The sequence below is a fragment of the Acyrthosiphon pisum genome, chromosome A1, assembly GCF_005508785.2.
Source record: "Acyrthosiphon pisum isolate AL4f chromosome A1, pea_aphid_22Mar2018_4r6ur, whole genome shotgun sequence".
Taxonomy (NCBI): domain Eukaryota; kingdom Metazoa; phylum Arthropoda; class Insecta; order Hemiptera; family Aphididae; genus Acyrthosiphon; species Acyrthosiphon pisum.
This window is the reverse complement of record NC_042494.1, coordinates 33,138,108-33,154,502: the sequence shown is the minus strand read 5'-3', so window position 1 is coordinate 33,154,502 and position 16,395 is coordinate 33,138,108. Positions and strand designations below refer to the sequence as shown.

General features: G+C 28.2%; 1 protein-coding gene across 1 annotated transcript in view; it reads right to left on the bottom strand.

Moving 5' to 3' along the window:
- Window positions 1-9,512: 9,512 nt before the first annotated feature.
- The window catches only part of LOC100301633 (short-chain dehydrogenase/reductase-like), an 11,241-nt gene continuing 4,358 nt past the window's right edge, over window positions 9,513-16,395 (bottom strand). Inside the window, 5 exon segments of the mRNA NM_001160394.1 lie at window positions 9,513-10,134; window positions 10,974-11,105; window positions 11,799-11,931; window positions 12,229-12,355; window positions 14,757-14,925. Coding sequence (NP_001153866.1) covers window positions 10,069-10,134; window positions 10,974-11,105; window positions 11,799-11,931; window positions 12,229-12,355; window positions 14,757-14,925 — 627 coding nt within the window. The 3' untranslated portion in view covers window positions 9,513-10,068.

Below are 16,395 nucleotides of genomic sequence, written 5' to 3'. Positions count from 1 at the left end.
AAATAATTACAACACCTAACACGTCGAGAATGGGTAATATATACTTAATCGATAGACGATAACACACAGCTATAATTAATTTAAAATGAAAATATCTAACCTGCAAAACATATAAAAAATTTAATTTGTTTTTATTGCACACATGTAATGTATTAAACAATGTTTTTAATTAATTTAAATATACCTACTTTATAAGTCTGAGGTATATAGAATGATACTTCGAAGTTAAAAATACATTTTTTTTTTTTTTATTTATACAATAGTATATTTACAATCTGTAATATTGTATATACAATAAATACATTTGACAAGTGAGTTATGAGCATTTTTAATTTACGCTATATTATATACGCATAAGTGCATAACTTGCTAAAAAAATGGAGGTATCGTAAAAAACCAACATCCGAACACAGATAATGTTCTTAATATCAAGTTTCATAATAGGTCGATTAATTCTAATTTTTAAACTAACGGAGCTAACATGATCTTCTAAACGCAAAATTGTTATGTTACGCACATGTAAGACGGAGAAAACAAATATCTGTGTGACGTCCTCTTAAGATTAAAATAACAACATGAAATCACGAGCAGAAGCAGTCCCACCATTGTGGGAAATACAATAAATGAAAACACACAGGGGCAAAGACAAGCAACACAACCTACACCACAACCAATAACAGAAATGCAATCTCAGCCAGCACAAAGAACGTACAAACCAGTATATGCAACAGATAATAGACGAATGGTAGAATAAATCACGTTAGACAATTTAGAAAAACTATGTATAGTAAAAAAACTACCGGACAAAAAATCCATACTAACAGCATTCAACCTGACAAAATACGAAGACTATGATACAGAGCAGAGAGAGACAACAAATAATGGGCGTCCGACGTCCGTATATAAAAGTAAAAATACACGGACGCATAATATATGAAATGTTAATAGACTCAGGGGTAGAAATCTGTGCCATATCAGAACAGTATCTAGAACAGAAACTCAAAAATGACAAGAACACACTAACCATACCATTGACAGTACGTCAGTACTATGCACACACAACGCAGTGCGTGCTAAGTCAACAAAGGTATCAACGCAAATGTTATTACTAGGGCTGGGAATGTAATACCATATAAAACCATTCAAAATGCCCTTAAAAAAAATACTTTGATGCCCTAAAAATTCTAAATAATGTATTAAAAACATGCAGGTAAATTGTTTTTATTTTTAATAAATTGTAAAATATGAGTGATAAAAAAAATGATTAAAATAATTTTTCTTTAAGCTAAACTTCAACTTGGATTTCTTTTAATCTGAAAAAACAATTATTTCCTTATATTTTTAAACTATTTTGACAGATAAAAAATATATAACTTTACATAAAATTTGCGTTAGCGTGTAAAATCTTAAAATGAAATTTCAAGTTTGAATTCTGGACTCAAAAACTCCAATAATGCCCTAAAAAATGAAAAAAATGATGTTAAAATCAAAAATTGTAAAAAATGCAAAATAAATTTTCTTATTCTCATTCAAAAGTACATATTACGTATTTTTGACCAGGCGATCATCGTACAGCAACTTTGGAAAAAAAATTAAAAGTGCGTTGAAATCCAAGCCCTAGTTATTACTAATACAAATCAACAAAGAAATAATATAGATACCGTTTATCGTCATAAAAAACTCACGTCATCACGGCAAAGGTAATGCAGACTGGAATCTATGCAACGACCAGACTGTCTATTCTACGAAAACAATATTTCATGAAAGATACGATTTGCTTTTATTTATTTTAAACGGCTCGCTGCATGCATGAAGATTATAATAAGAATATAAGATATAACTTAAAGTGTAATATGTTTTGTTATGACGTATTAACCCTGTTATAGATCCGAGTGTCCAACCACAACATTTTTGCACCGTCAAAATACTGGTACCCAGGGCAGTTGTAGCCAGTCCCCCCCCCCCCAAATGCAGCTCTACTTACGTATCTGATCACACCGGAGGCTGCATGTTACTTGCGTCCCAAAACAAGGTATATTTTCAGGTAGTAAATTTGACCGGTAACTTGCGTCCCGTTTGCGGGATGCAAGTCGGCTATATAATTATTATCGATATTATCTACTACAATCACAAAAATCCAAAGGTGGGCAAGTTAATGAAAATAATTAACTCAAGTTAAGTTAATTTAAGAGGACACAAGATCGATAAGTTAAAAGTTCACAGTTAACAAATTATAAATTTAACTCGATAAGTTAAAAGTCAATGTAGAAAAAAATATTAACTTAACTCAGTTTAAAAAAAGTTATTCTATTTTTATTTTTTTAATTAGTATGTAAATCACATAAAGAGTGAATGTGTCTTTCAGCTTTCTAGTTTCTAATTTACAAATTATAAAAAACAATTTTATTGAACTTTTATCATAATGTACACTGTTACCATTTTACTTTTACTTTACTATTATTTACTAATTTAAACTTTACTCATCTCAAATTAATAAATTAACAAATATATTTTTTTTATATCGTATAGAAATTGGATGTCATAATACGTGAAGATGAGTACATGACCTTAATAATATATATTATAAGTTACATAACATTAAAACATAACATTTGTCAATTTGTAATTTAAAATTATTAATTTTATTAAAAACATTTATAATTGCAACTCACATAATATATAATTTACAAGTTAATAAAATATATTAATATACACAAAATTATGTTATCAAGAAATTGTTTGTGTTTTTCTATTGGATTATTTTTATATTAACGTATAAACGAACAATTTAAAAATGTTTTTAACTTGATGGATTTTTTTAAAATCAACTGAGAAAAGCTCAGTTATTTCAACTGTAAATTAAACTAGTTAAGTTCATAAGTTGATTAGATAAATAAACTAACTAGTTAAGCTAAAAAGTTTAAAAAAAATTAACTTTTTAACTTAACTTTAACTTTTTAACTAGTTAATGCCCACCTTTGCTAAAATCAGTAGTATCGTGTGACTAAAATCGATAGTTCATAAACTGTACTGTATCTATTAATTTTTTTTTAGCTATAGAAAAATGTGTAGTTCTAAATTGGTCACGGTTAATGTTTTTTATATAATTGATAGTTATAAGTTTGGACATCATACAACTTTAAGCAATAACAATTTTTGATGGAAGTGTACGAATAAAAGCTGTATGAAACTAGATGTTCATGACAATTTAATAAGTGATCCTACTTCACATAGGTACTCCATATCAATAATTGACAATTTATTATTACTACATAATATTATTATTATTATCATGACAAAATGAAAAACACAAATTTTTATATTATAATAATTATTATTACCATAAATATTATGACAAAAGTTATTATTATAACATATGAGTTTTTTTTTATTTATACTTCTATATTATAAATTAAAATAAATATGAATTTAATTTTTTTTAATTTAAATTTTGATATCGATTATATCCATATTTTCGGGACGCAATTAGGTTATAAAAGAAGGTATACCGGGACGCAAATAGACTATGATCTTTTTTTAACCTTTTTTTGAAGGACGCAACTCATCTACTGATAATAATTTTCGACCCAAGTAGTATGCTCCCACCCTGGATAGTACTCTTCCACCGATTTTAGAAATATGCACAACCATAAAAGTATCGAAAAGGTTCACGGCGCAAATATAAAATTAAATATGTGAATAAACGGCTACGATATTATTATTGAATATAAAATATTATAATGATTTAGATTCACGTATACCAATTAAAAAATACTCGATATTATTATTACTCTTATAACGATTGTGCGTTACGAGGAATACACAACCAAGAAAAAAAAATTCAAATAAAAATAAACGAAAAATATGATTGTTTGATTATTTACAATATAAATGTTTTCACACCATATGACTTATTAAAAATAACGTTGAGGTCACTACAATTTACGGGCTGAGAATGAATAATATTAGGCCTTATACGGTGGTAATATCAAGCCGTATGCTCTGATGACTTGGTGCACGAGGTCGACTAATTATTGCTTTAATTGGACGGCAACCCAAATTGTAAATTTAATAATTAAATTAAAAAATTATTCACAGTGTTTTTTTTTTATGCAGTGTGCAGTCAGCATTATCTGACATTTATAATTTTTATAGTGTTATTTTACTTTAACTTGTAATTCACAGAACACTAAAACACCTAAATGATATTACTACTGTTGGCTACTGTATTGAATACACAACATACGCGATACGCTTTAATTATATTATGATTATATAAATATATTATGTTTTATTATTTAAATATTTAATTAATTTAAAGTATTTATGACTATAAATTTATCTGTTTTATCTGTTCTATCAATTATATAATAATATAATATATTGAAAATATTTATCTTTATAACAAATATTAAAACCATCACCCTCGCTCTATTCTGAAAAACACTAATTAATTTAACATATAATTTTAAACTGCATAGTTTGTCACAGGTCTGTTACAGTAGACATAACAAGTTTTGCACGCTACACTTTATTAATATAATATTATGTATAATATATGTATTTTATATTTTGACATTTTAATACACTTTACCGTATATATATAGATTATAAATTATATATTATAATATAATATAGCGTATTTTGTATAGTGTTTTTTCTCCGAAATGCCCCACGCTGTCGATGACAACCGATTTATAGTTGACGCGACGAACGCGTGTGTATTTTTATTATTATTGTTTATATACATATATATATTTATATATATTATAGTGTTCAGAAATATCGCAAAGGGTTGTGAACGTGACAAAAAGGGTCATTTTTCGGACACCCCCTTTACCGCGAGTCCTCGACGTCAGCCACACAATCTGAACGCTAGATACCATAACAATAATATATAGTGATCGGACCCGGCAAATGGTCAAAAAATTCTAGTTTTATTATAATTTTTTTGTCCGGCCTCTCGTCGCCGACAATAATATGTAAAAATATGCTGAACGTTTTGGCGGATAAACAAATATGCCAATGACAGGTCACCCGATTTTGTCGAATCGTATGGATTTATAACTGTTGACTCAACGGTATTTGGTTGTTTTTTTGTCCCATTTCCAAAAAAAAAATAATAAAAAAATAAATGTTATTTAACCGCATACGACCGAATATAATGGAGTTTTATAATATGTGTATATGATCACAATTTAATGTATAATATAATGGATGTGTATAATACCTGTCCACTGACACCGTATAGGTATTAGTTATGTTATACATACAATTTGTGTTGGTGGTAAAGTTAAATTTTGATTGGATGTAATTTACATCGGCATTTTTGGTTTATGTAATATTGTGTATTTGTATTCGAAAATTGACACTTTGACCAATTTGGAATCAGCTGGCATGTAAGTATAAGTTGTGCAAATATTATTTTGTTACGCCTATACAGACATTTTAAATGTGTTGAAATCTGATATGTTGTACAAGTAGTAGTCGGTTAGTGATGTCTCTAACCGACTACTACTCTACAAATCCCTACTGCAACCTATCTGGTCATACGGAATCGCTCTGGGGTACCGCCAAACCATCGAACACAAAAACCATACAAGCATTCCAAGCCATCTGCCTCCGTATGATGGTTAAAGCCTACATGTTGCTCTACATAATGACCTTAAAATCCCCACCATAAAACAGCTATCATGTTTTGCCTTTAATAATAATAGTAAAAAATAGATTATAATTATTAATTATAATCAATATTTTATTATCTATAATTATAATCATTATTAGATTATAATGATTATAATTTAAATTAGTATCTCCTTTGAAAGCACTTTATTGCTCGCTTGTTAGGCCTGTCTCAGAATATGGCTCTGTCTTCTGGGAACCTCAAACGACTTGTAATTCAGTCATGCTCGAAAGTGTTCAGTGGAAATTGTTGAACTACGTTGGCAACACTTTAAAAATTGAGTGTCCCAAGTCCCAACCACGACTTTACGCCCGTCCTAAAATCGCTTAAGCTAGACACTTTAGCAATCCGTAGGCAAGCAGCAAATCTCACCTTGTTGGCCAAATTATTGCAGGGGAAAATTGACTCACCGTACTTACTATCCCAATTCCGAAGTCTCTTTTAATGTTCCAGTCTGAACATCTCGCCATCCTGTTCCTTTTTCACTTTCCACCACTTCAACTAACTATATGGTCAAAATGAACCACTACGTCGCTGCATGTATTTAGCCAATCTAGACCCTTCTTTCTTACTAAATAATTTTTAATTTTTCTATATTATATTATCTATTCATTGTACTAAATTGTATTATTGTAAATTGGGCGAAATCCCGTGTTGTATTATAAAATAAAATAAAATAAAAATACTAAAAATATTTATGTGAACACTTGCAGTTTAAAATTTTCAAAAATTACACTTGTAACAATATTTTTTTTTTTTGTAATTCAAAAAATATTAATAGTAGAAACATAAAATATTCTCCTGTTATTACATAAAATATAATTATCTATAAAGAAATGTTTAAATTAATTCTAAGTTAAAGCTATTAATAAGCAATTACCATTTTAGATTTTTTAATTATACATTTTATTGTTTATAACAATTTTTTTGGTTTTACAATTTAATACAAGCTTTAAGTTGTTTTTATATAAATTTTAAAATTTTAAAAATAAGTAAGCACAATTTTCTTTATAACAATTTTAAATATTAACACAGTTCTTCAAAATCACGATTATTTGTAAACTATTCTGTAGTTAAATATTTATAACATTCTGTCATAACATGCTGTTACCAGTACTTTTCACAAAAACAATTTTTTATATATTAAAACTCATAAACCAAAATCTATAGGGACTTTAAATTTCAACAAAATAATTATATTAGCATTTTCTAAATATGATATCATTTTCAAAATATTGAATCTTTTTGAACTATAAATTGAAATTTTGAATGGTTGATTTTTTTTTTTTTTTAATTTATGTTGAAACAATCTTTTTTTTTAAATAAAAAATCTAAAAAATCTTTAAATGTAATACAAGATTTTTTTATTAGTTGTCTTTGCAGCAATTAAAAAATATTCAAAATATAAAGTCACCGTTTTTTTTATAACTGTTTCACGAAATTCAAATGTTGACAAAATTAGATGTTAAACATAAATGACGAATTTGAACGAACTATTTTAGTTATTTTTATATAGTTCAAAAAATATTAATTTAACGTAATCCATTGTAACGTTATTTTAAATTGTAATACATATAGTAACAATTTTCTTCCATCCGTTGAGGGTCGAAGAAACACTATAATGTTCAGCAATTAATTTCTATATAACGACGTCTGGTATATATGTTTTTTTTAACAAGTAATACATCTATTCTATTCAATAATATGCCTATACTATAGATATCATACGACATTATTGAATTTTTAATTTGTATGAGAAAATTGTGAATACAACTGATAATTAAAAATATTTAAACTTGAAAGTTCAAATCTTAACAAAATACGTAAAAATCACAAAAAATTGCAAATTATTTTAAGTTAGAAATTTCTAAAAATGTTTTTTTTCAAATCTAAGATTTTAAAAATGTAATACACGATTCCTTATATGTTTGTCTACTTTTATCAAAAAAAAAAAGAAAATTTCGATAAGAATGTCAAATTAAATTTTGTAGAGACAAAATTATATACGTAGAAATTTTATCGCCATGGCGTATATTATTATTTACTATATCTAATAACATTATAATATTTTTAACTATTTTTACCACATACCAATTCACTTCGTTCTACAGTTCCTACGTTGTTAATGTATACTTATACTTGACGGCTAGTAATATAAAATATTATATAGAATAATAATATAATTTAGGTTATATTTTAAGTGAATATTTCAGCGATTTTTAGCATATTTGTGCATATTTCGCATTTTTTAAACTTAAATGTACGTACAAATGATACAATTATCGGGAAACGTCATATTCGGATAAAATTTATATATATCTTAAGAAATATTATGTTAAACTATGAGTATGAAATTTGAACAGAAGTTTTTTTTGATGATTTAGACACCCACAAAGAAAAGATTTTTCAAAATTCGACTTTACGGGGGTTAAAAAGGGTAAACATGGAAAAAATTGATAAACTGATTTACTGATGCCCTGGCTGATTCATTTGCCTTATTACCAACTTCGCTGTGTCTGTAATCTAACGCAGGTAGATTGCTTACCTGATAATATACTGTTCGCATAACCATAGCGAGACTCACGGGCAACTCCACGCGAGATGGCTAAAAATTAAAATATAATATGATTTTACTTTGATATGCACGGGAGCACAGCGGTCACAGCGAATTACACCTAAAGGCGCGTCCAGACGGAGCAGCTTTTGCCGCGCGGCATGAGCGTGAATACATAAATACATTTTCTGCGGCTTTTTTTGATGCCGCGCGGCATAATTATTTCCGATCGGCCTAGTAGTCGGTCTACATCAAAGGAAAGCCGGGCCGGTTGTGCCGCTCGCCTATGCCGCGTGTGTGTGGACGTATTTTCGGCAAAGCCGCGCAGCGTCATCAGTATTGTCTACTGGAAGATAATCGGGAAATAAATGCCGCACCGTGTGGACGCGTATTTGCCGCGCAGCAAAATCTGCTCCGTCTGGACGTGCCTTAAAAGGAGTTAATTAATCAAATTTTTTTTTGGGCAACACCGGGTTGCGTTGCTTGACTTCCCAAATCTGGAGTCCAGATTTAAATAGACAAGGGGTACATGTATAACGAATGTTGTCATCGGCATCGTACATTACTCCCTACGTTGAGCTCGGCTAATATGCTGAGTGTTAGTAATGGCAAATGTGTATATATTATGTAATAAATATATTATATTATGCTGACGCGATGTTTAGGTCGCGTCGTGTTAATAACCGACTGGGACTCCTGGCGTAAATACTAAATAGTAGAAATGGTTGATAGTTGGTAGTCAACAGTCAAGAGTCATAGTGGAACTCGAGGGCTGACAACAACCTGAAGAGGACCTGCGGACGACCAGCTCGACCCACATTTCGACATCGGCCTCCACAACACACCCTGGTCCCTGGCCCGATCGGTAACCCTGAGTTATAATTCATAAGTATACTTTCGATGTTTTAACTTGTAGTAGGTAATAATAATACATTAATATTCAATAATAGGTACATATATACGAGTATATTGGTATATATACGTTGAGTACTTTGCTTCACATAAGGTAACCCTGATCCCTAGTAATAATATCACACACCGAGGTCGAGTCTCCGAGACCTCGTTAATATAAACAAAACGACGAGAGCGACGAGAGCGATAGGTGAATAGGAGACGTTACAAAACCGAATACAGAATATTTTTTTAATTCTACTGTTTATAATATGTCTATAAGTTAAAGGCCTTTGAATAAAAAGTTTGGTGTCCCTTGTTTAAGATGTTTGGAATAAGGTGTATGAAGCTATGTAAAAGCCAATGTATAAGAACTGTATAATGTCTGTAATATTGAATAACTGTCAATGAACTTTATTGTTATCAAATAAATAGTGTAAAATTACGACTAAATTAAATTCAAATACATGGAATCAATAACCATAATATTATATAAATAATATACTTGCATCAATACATATTATATAGAAACTAAATTACAAAAAAAATATTTCTAAGAATTACAAAAAGGTAAGTATGAATATATTTTTATAATAGATCAACCTGGTTTGTTAGAGCATTATTATTTTAAACAGTGAAATATGTACTACGTGTGTTATTTATACTTGAATTACACAGTGCATATATCGTTCCTAATTTATTTATAACTGCATTATTAATATGAATAATATAATACAAACGTGTTTTATAATCCTCTATAATATCGATAAATTACTTTCTAGTTAACTGTAGATTTATAAATCATTTGATGTAAATTAAACATTTTCTATTAACTATGACTGATGGACAGGCCCCGCAGATCGTAATAATATATAATAATTATAATGTCTTATACTACTGTATCAGCATAAATGCTGAATATGCGACAATATGTCAATATCTATACAAAATTCTTAATCAAACCTGCTGTATTTTCACCTGTTGGTCTAATGATGATTTCAGCGACCTGCAAAAATTAAAACTTATGAATACAAACTCTAATAAATGTATCAATTTATTGTAACACATAATTTTTTAACACAAAATGTATCTGTGTTACAAACATATGAACACGAACTTATGGACCAAAAATAGAAACTTAACTAGATCGGTTCCATTTGAGAGGTGCGCTAAATAAATGTCTGGATGTGTAAATTGCCATTTGGACTAGGAGGGTACATCGTATGAATTTTGGAAATGGGCGCATACATAATTACGAAACGCCCGCAAAAACAACAACGGTCCAGGCGGGGGGGGGGGGGGGGTCTATAACCTTAGGGCGTATAATAATAATTCACCAGGATAGTGTATGTCACTAATAAGTAATATGTAATTCATGAAATATGAACAGTAAAAAAGAGAAAATTTTAAATTATAGCGGACGATTGCCTTCATGAAATAATTACAACAATTTGATTATAGATGGTAAAATCTTTGTAAATGTATAGGTACTTTTTAAAGATCTTAAATAGTTAAATATAATATAAACAAGATATCTAACAATAAATAATAAGATACATAACTACATAACTATAAATTATAGATAAGTAAAGCTAAGTAGGTTAGCTATATAGGTAAGTAAAGTGGGCTGATTATAATTAATGCCACGATTTAAGATAGACTATCTTAAATCGTTATTAATGTATAAACGAAGATGACCTAACATAACAAACGGGTAACTGGTAATATCAGTTATAACTTATAAGTTATAACTTTTTCGAAAAACAATGATGAACACAAAATATAGGTAACATCACTAGCATATGCGTGCTTAAAAATGTTAAATAAAAAATATTTTTAACTTACGTTAACACGTTGCGGTGCACTCAACGCATACAAAATAGCTTCAGCAATATCAATAGATTTCAACATTTTAAATCCTTCCATTTTGCTGAACTCCAGAGTCATTTCGGTATCTACTGCACCCGGACTGATGCTCTGAAATTAAAACGATTTATTTTTTACTAAAACTATGTATTTCGCAATTTATAAAATTTAGTGTGGTAGGTATATTAGTTTTTAATTTTTTATGTGTAATTTTTAACTTTATAATTTATAGTTTTATTTAAATAAAATGTAGAAACAAAAGTTATGTGCATTACACCAGCATTCAGCATAATAATTATTTAATATGCTATTATCTGCTATTATAGGTATGTGATATATTATGATTTTAGTTTATTTTTAAGATAAATATAGCATAGAAATTACATTCCATTTTATAAACTAAGCACTTGAAAACATAACATATTCTAAAAACTTAAATAAAACGTACTGTTTTATTTTAAAAAGAAAACCTATGGTAGATAAAACATGCAAGGAAATACACACTCTTTGAGCGTATTTAACTTCATAATTTTTCACATTATTACTTTTTAGTTATGTCAAAAATAAAAACATCTAAAATCTAAAATAACAATGAACTTTAAACATCGATCATCCACAAATAATAATAAACTTTGTATTATATTATATAAACGATTAATCAATAAAGTAGATTTTTTTTTTTCAAGAAATTGATTATCACGGCCCTGGGGTTTAATAAGTAATGAAAGGCAGTAAACACAATATGGATTATGGGGTATACCTAAATCGAATTATAGGTACATAACCTAAAAACTAATAAATTACCGTGACTCTGACGGGTAAATTTTTCATGCCCATCAATTCTCTTAAACTCTCTGTGATTATAGTAACAGTATGTTTGGTAGCACAGTAAACTGAAAAATCCTTCACAAATTGAAATTGGTAATGACCTCCAACACTACAACATAGTTAATTATATCAGGTTGATAATTAATCATTTATTGTTAGGATTTTAAAAATAAACCACAATTTATATCATGATATCATATTTGGAGTTATTTGATTAAAATTAAATCAATATAATTATCTATATCCAATAAAACTATAAAAATTAATACCACCTGAGTACTACATGGCTGAATCATATTATCATAATATAATATGCATATTTATTTTTCTTTAAAATGTATTATAATTTATAAAGTACATTAACATTCATACGATTTCATTAAGCTAAGATATAATATACAGTTACCTGTTAATATTTATTATGTGACCCTCTTTGATTTGTATTTCCTCCATGATTTTTATAGCTTCTCTGCTGCAAATGTTTAGACCCATGACATTAGTGTCAAACATTTGTTTCCAATCATTTGTGTTTCCTGGAAGTATAAAAGTTAACAAAAAAATTTACTGACATGAAAGTGTATACTGTATATTATGATTAATGATTATATTGATACTGCATAACTAAAATATCACATCTAAAAAAAATACAAATAACCCAAAACAAAACATTTCGTTTAATAACAAAAGCTTCATCTTTGTTTTCAATGAAACTCTATACTTGGGCCTAAAAATGAACACAATGCTTGAGACCGCCGCATAAAATCCTATTTTCGATATTACAACTATCTCTTTGACCATCAGTGGCGCAAATAGGTCAGGGGGCTTGGGGGCTTAGCCCCTTCAAAATATAATAGTATACCATTCTTAAAAGTATGTACCTATAAATTATAATTTAAAAAAAATAGTGTTAGGGCTTTAGACAACATAATATAAAAAAGCGTAATCAAATTTAACTATCTATTTAACTTTTGATCATATTATTAGACTATATGTAAATTAATTATTATTTATTAATGTAACTATACAGAAATAGTTAAGTCACAGAAAAATTAACTAAATGTTTTGTAGTTGTATTAATCGTGTTGTGATTTCAATATTTTCACCCAGAGATCGTCAGTGATGGGAAAGAACGAGTTCATAAGAACGCGTTCAAATTTTGTGAACTTGATATGAACGAATTCAATTTTCAAGAAATGAACTTAGACGTGAACTAAGTTCTTATTAAATATGATTTTGAACGTTTTGGTTTCGTTCATTGACAATTTAATTTTCATAGAACAGGCGATAGTATAACGTTTTGAAATGTTTTGTAGCCGATCAGGTTCTTTCTCAAGAATCAAAAGATATAATTTATTTTTAATTTTGTTTATTTTTAGTTTGGATATTTATTTTTGCCCTGAAATCACAACGCCGCGCTGTTGATTGCCGATAAGAATAGTTGGTATACCATTTATGGTATATTATTATAATTCTGATGTAACTTGACATAATACAATTAAGTGTTATAAATAACATTCCCAAGACTAACATGTTCATACTATTAATTATTGTATGCTGTATACAGCGTGTTCCACAGACTACAGAGTCGTTGGAAAAATATAAAACTATCTGTATTACGCAATCAAAATTAATTTTAATTATAATTTTGTTTTCGTTTATTACTCAACATTATTTTAACCTGCACTACTCTAAAATTATTATTTTCAATTACTAATAAAAATCGCCGGTTTCGACGCATAGTCGGCGGTCGCACGTATTTCCGCGCATTTTTATTTTTATTTTTTTCTTTAGTAACTTTTATAATTTTAGATCATTTTAAAAACTGCATGGGGGTCAAGTAATGTGATAAACGTGCGTCTCCCATGTAGTGGTGCATTACCAAAAAAAAAAAAAAAAAAAAAGATCATTTTAAAAACAATAAACTATGAACTAGAATTTGAACTAGTTCATATTTAATGTCTTGAACTTGAACTAATTCATTTTTAGAAAGAACTTTCCCATCACTGGAGATCGTAAGTACATCATAATCCATAAGTACATAACAAATTATACATAACATTAACAGTTTGATTAATTATATTAAAATACAGTGATACACACGTTCTTAAAGGACCATCCAACTCAAAAAATTTTCTCAGGCTTAAAGTACAAACTTGGACGAAAAAAATGATACCACTAAAATTCGTTTGTGACTGACTGTCCGTCCGCGGTTCGCTAGTTAAGCGATTGCGCGTGCATTACGCGTGACGTCACGGATTCGTTCGTCGCGGCGGCGGCCATATTATACAATACACAGCAATGTTTATCCGTTTTTGGTTTAACGTAAAGTAACTGCTAATAAACTTATATTTTTTCGAATAACCTAACCAAATGTATTTAAGAGTACCTCATAATCTTTCTATTCGTATAATTATATTGAATTAAAGTTTAATATTAATGAAATAATAGCAATTATATTATAATACACCACTGTCATATTATAGTGTCAATTGTCACTAATTACTCATATGAGTACTGCTATGATTTTATTTATAATTATATAAGATTTTATCGATGTTTATTTTTCATAACAATATAGTCTTATCGCCGTATTAAAGTTAAAAATATCTTTATGGTTATGATAATAATTAATAATAATGTTATATTTTATTTCGTATTAGTGTTTAGCTAGTTACTAAGCGAACGAATAGTCACAAACGAATTTTAGTTGTATCATTATCTTAGTTAGACTCTATTCTATTTATTAGAGTAAAAAAATAATTATTGATTTTTTGAGTTGGATGGTCCTTAAACATTATTTTTATACCTATATTTTATTGGATATTATTTCACATTCGCTATACGTAATACATACAGCCATACAGGTAATTAATATGTTACTATCACATTACTAGATAGGTACCTACTTTAAATCAATAAATGAATTCAATTTACCTAATAAATCACTTTTCTTCAAAACGCCTGCATTGTTAACTAGTACATCAACCGATTTCAATGTACTCTTCACCCAATTGAAAGCTTCCATAATGTTTTCTTCCGAACACAAATCAACTTTAACGTAATAAAATTTACCTAGTTTTCCTTTTAAATCTTTTTCTAACTCCTGAAAAAAAATATTGTATTAGAAAATTTAATTTTAAAATTCGAGGATGTCGTCACTCTGCTGTATATCAAGAGCGAGTGTAACTTTTCATTGAGTAATGAGAATTGTAATTCTCTGATGAATCATTCAATCATTGTCTACGGCGTATCAATAAATATATAATTTATAAATTTATATATTACCTACTACCTATTAGAAACTTATTTTTCTATAGGTAATATTATATGGTATGGTAGAACTCATTTTTAACAAAATAAAATTATATAAATTATATAATAATTATTATAATATTATTCTATACATTATTTACTAGCTGTCATTAACTAAGTGCTGCCAAATGGTACGATCTTGATGGGGAAATACGATAATTTAGAGACAAGTACGATCCCCCACCAAACCCTTAAAAAATACGATCTTATTAAGTTTTTAATAATTATTATTAGAGTATTTGAAATCACGTATTTTACAATTTTATTAAATATGGAAAAATCAAATATTTAATAAAATTTATAATTTTTGGGCATAAATAATAAAAACCACTGCTTCTATCTGATAGAATAGATAATGTGCATCTCACTATCTCAGTGATAAAAACCAATGATTCTACGTTATGCTATCAGTTATGCTTATCATAAAATCAACCATTAATTAAATAAATAAATAACATATTTTTACGCATACTTAAAAATTTTTAAAAAAGATACACATGTCATAATTATTGCTAATGCACAGTGCATAGTGTATACACTTGGAGTCCGGAGATTCTACACTCCTTACATTCTTGCGCTACCCGCTAGTCACTACTATACCTTATCTTATTATAAATTTTTTTTTTTTTTGGTACGATCAAAAATACGATCTTTTAGGAATTTTCCCCCATTTTTTGGTTTACCCAGTTTGGCAGCACTCAATCGACCAACTGTAGAACGGTTTAATTGGTATATAATATCCGTACACGGAATCGGGAAGAAGTTCGTGGTATAAATAGCTTAAAATAAATTATAATAATTAACATGAAAATTGCATTCAGAATAGTAAATAATAAAATATGTCATACTAAAAGTTTCAAGTCTTTACGGACTACTATTAATAATAACTTTTTTTGAAAACATTTTTTTAAAAATAACTAAAACCGTTTATTTTTGGTTTTTCTTTTTACCAAATTTTGTTTTTAAACAAAAACTAAAAATAATAAAATATAAAACATAATATAATTATTGTAAAACAAGAACATTCATTGGTCAACTCAGAATCTAAAATAGTCTTGTGTTACCTATAGGTGCGACTGCAGTCTCTTCAAAAATCAAAATTGATAAATAAGTTCAACGTCACAATGTTTTGCAATTGTTTCCAAAACCATGGCTTGCGAAATCTCATTGATGGGTCACAAACATATTAAGAGATTGAAAGATTAAATTATGTTAAGATTAAATCATACTCATATCTAACAATAATAAAATTGAATTTTCT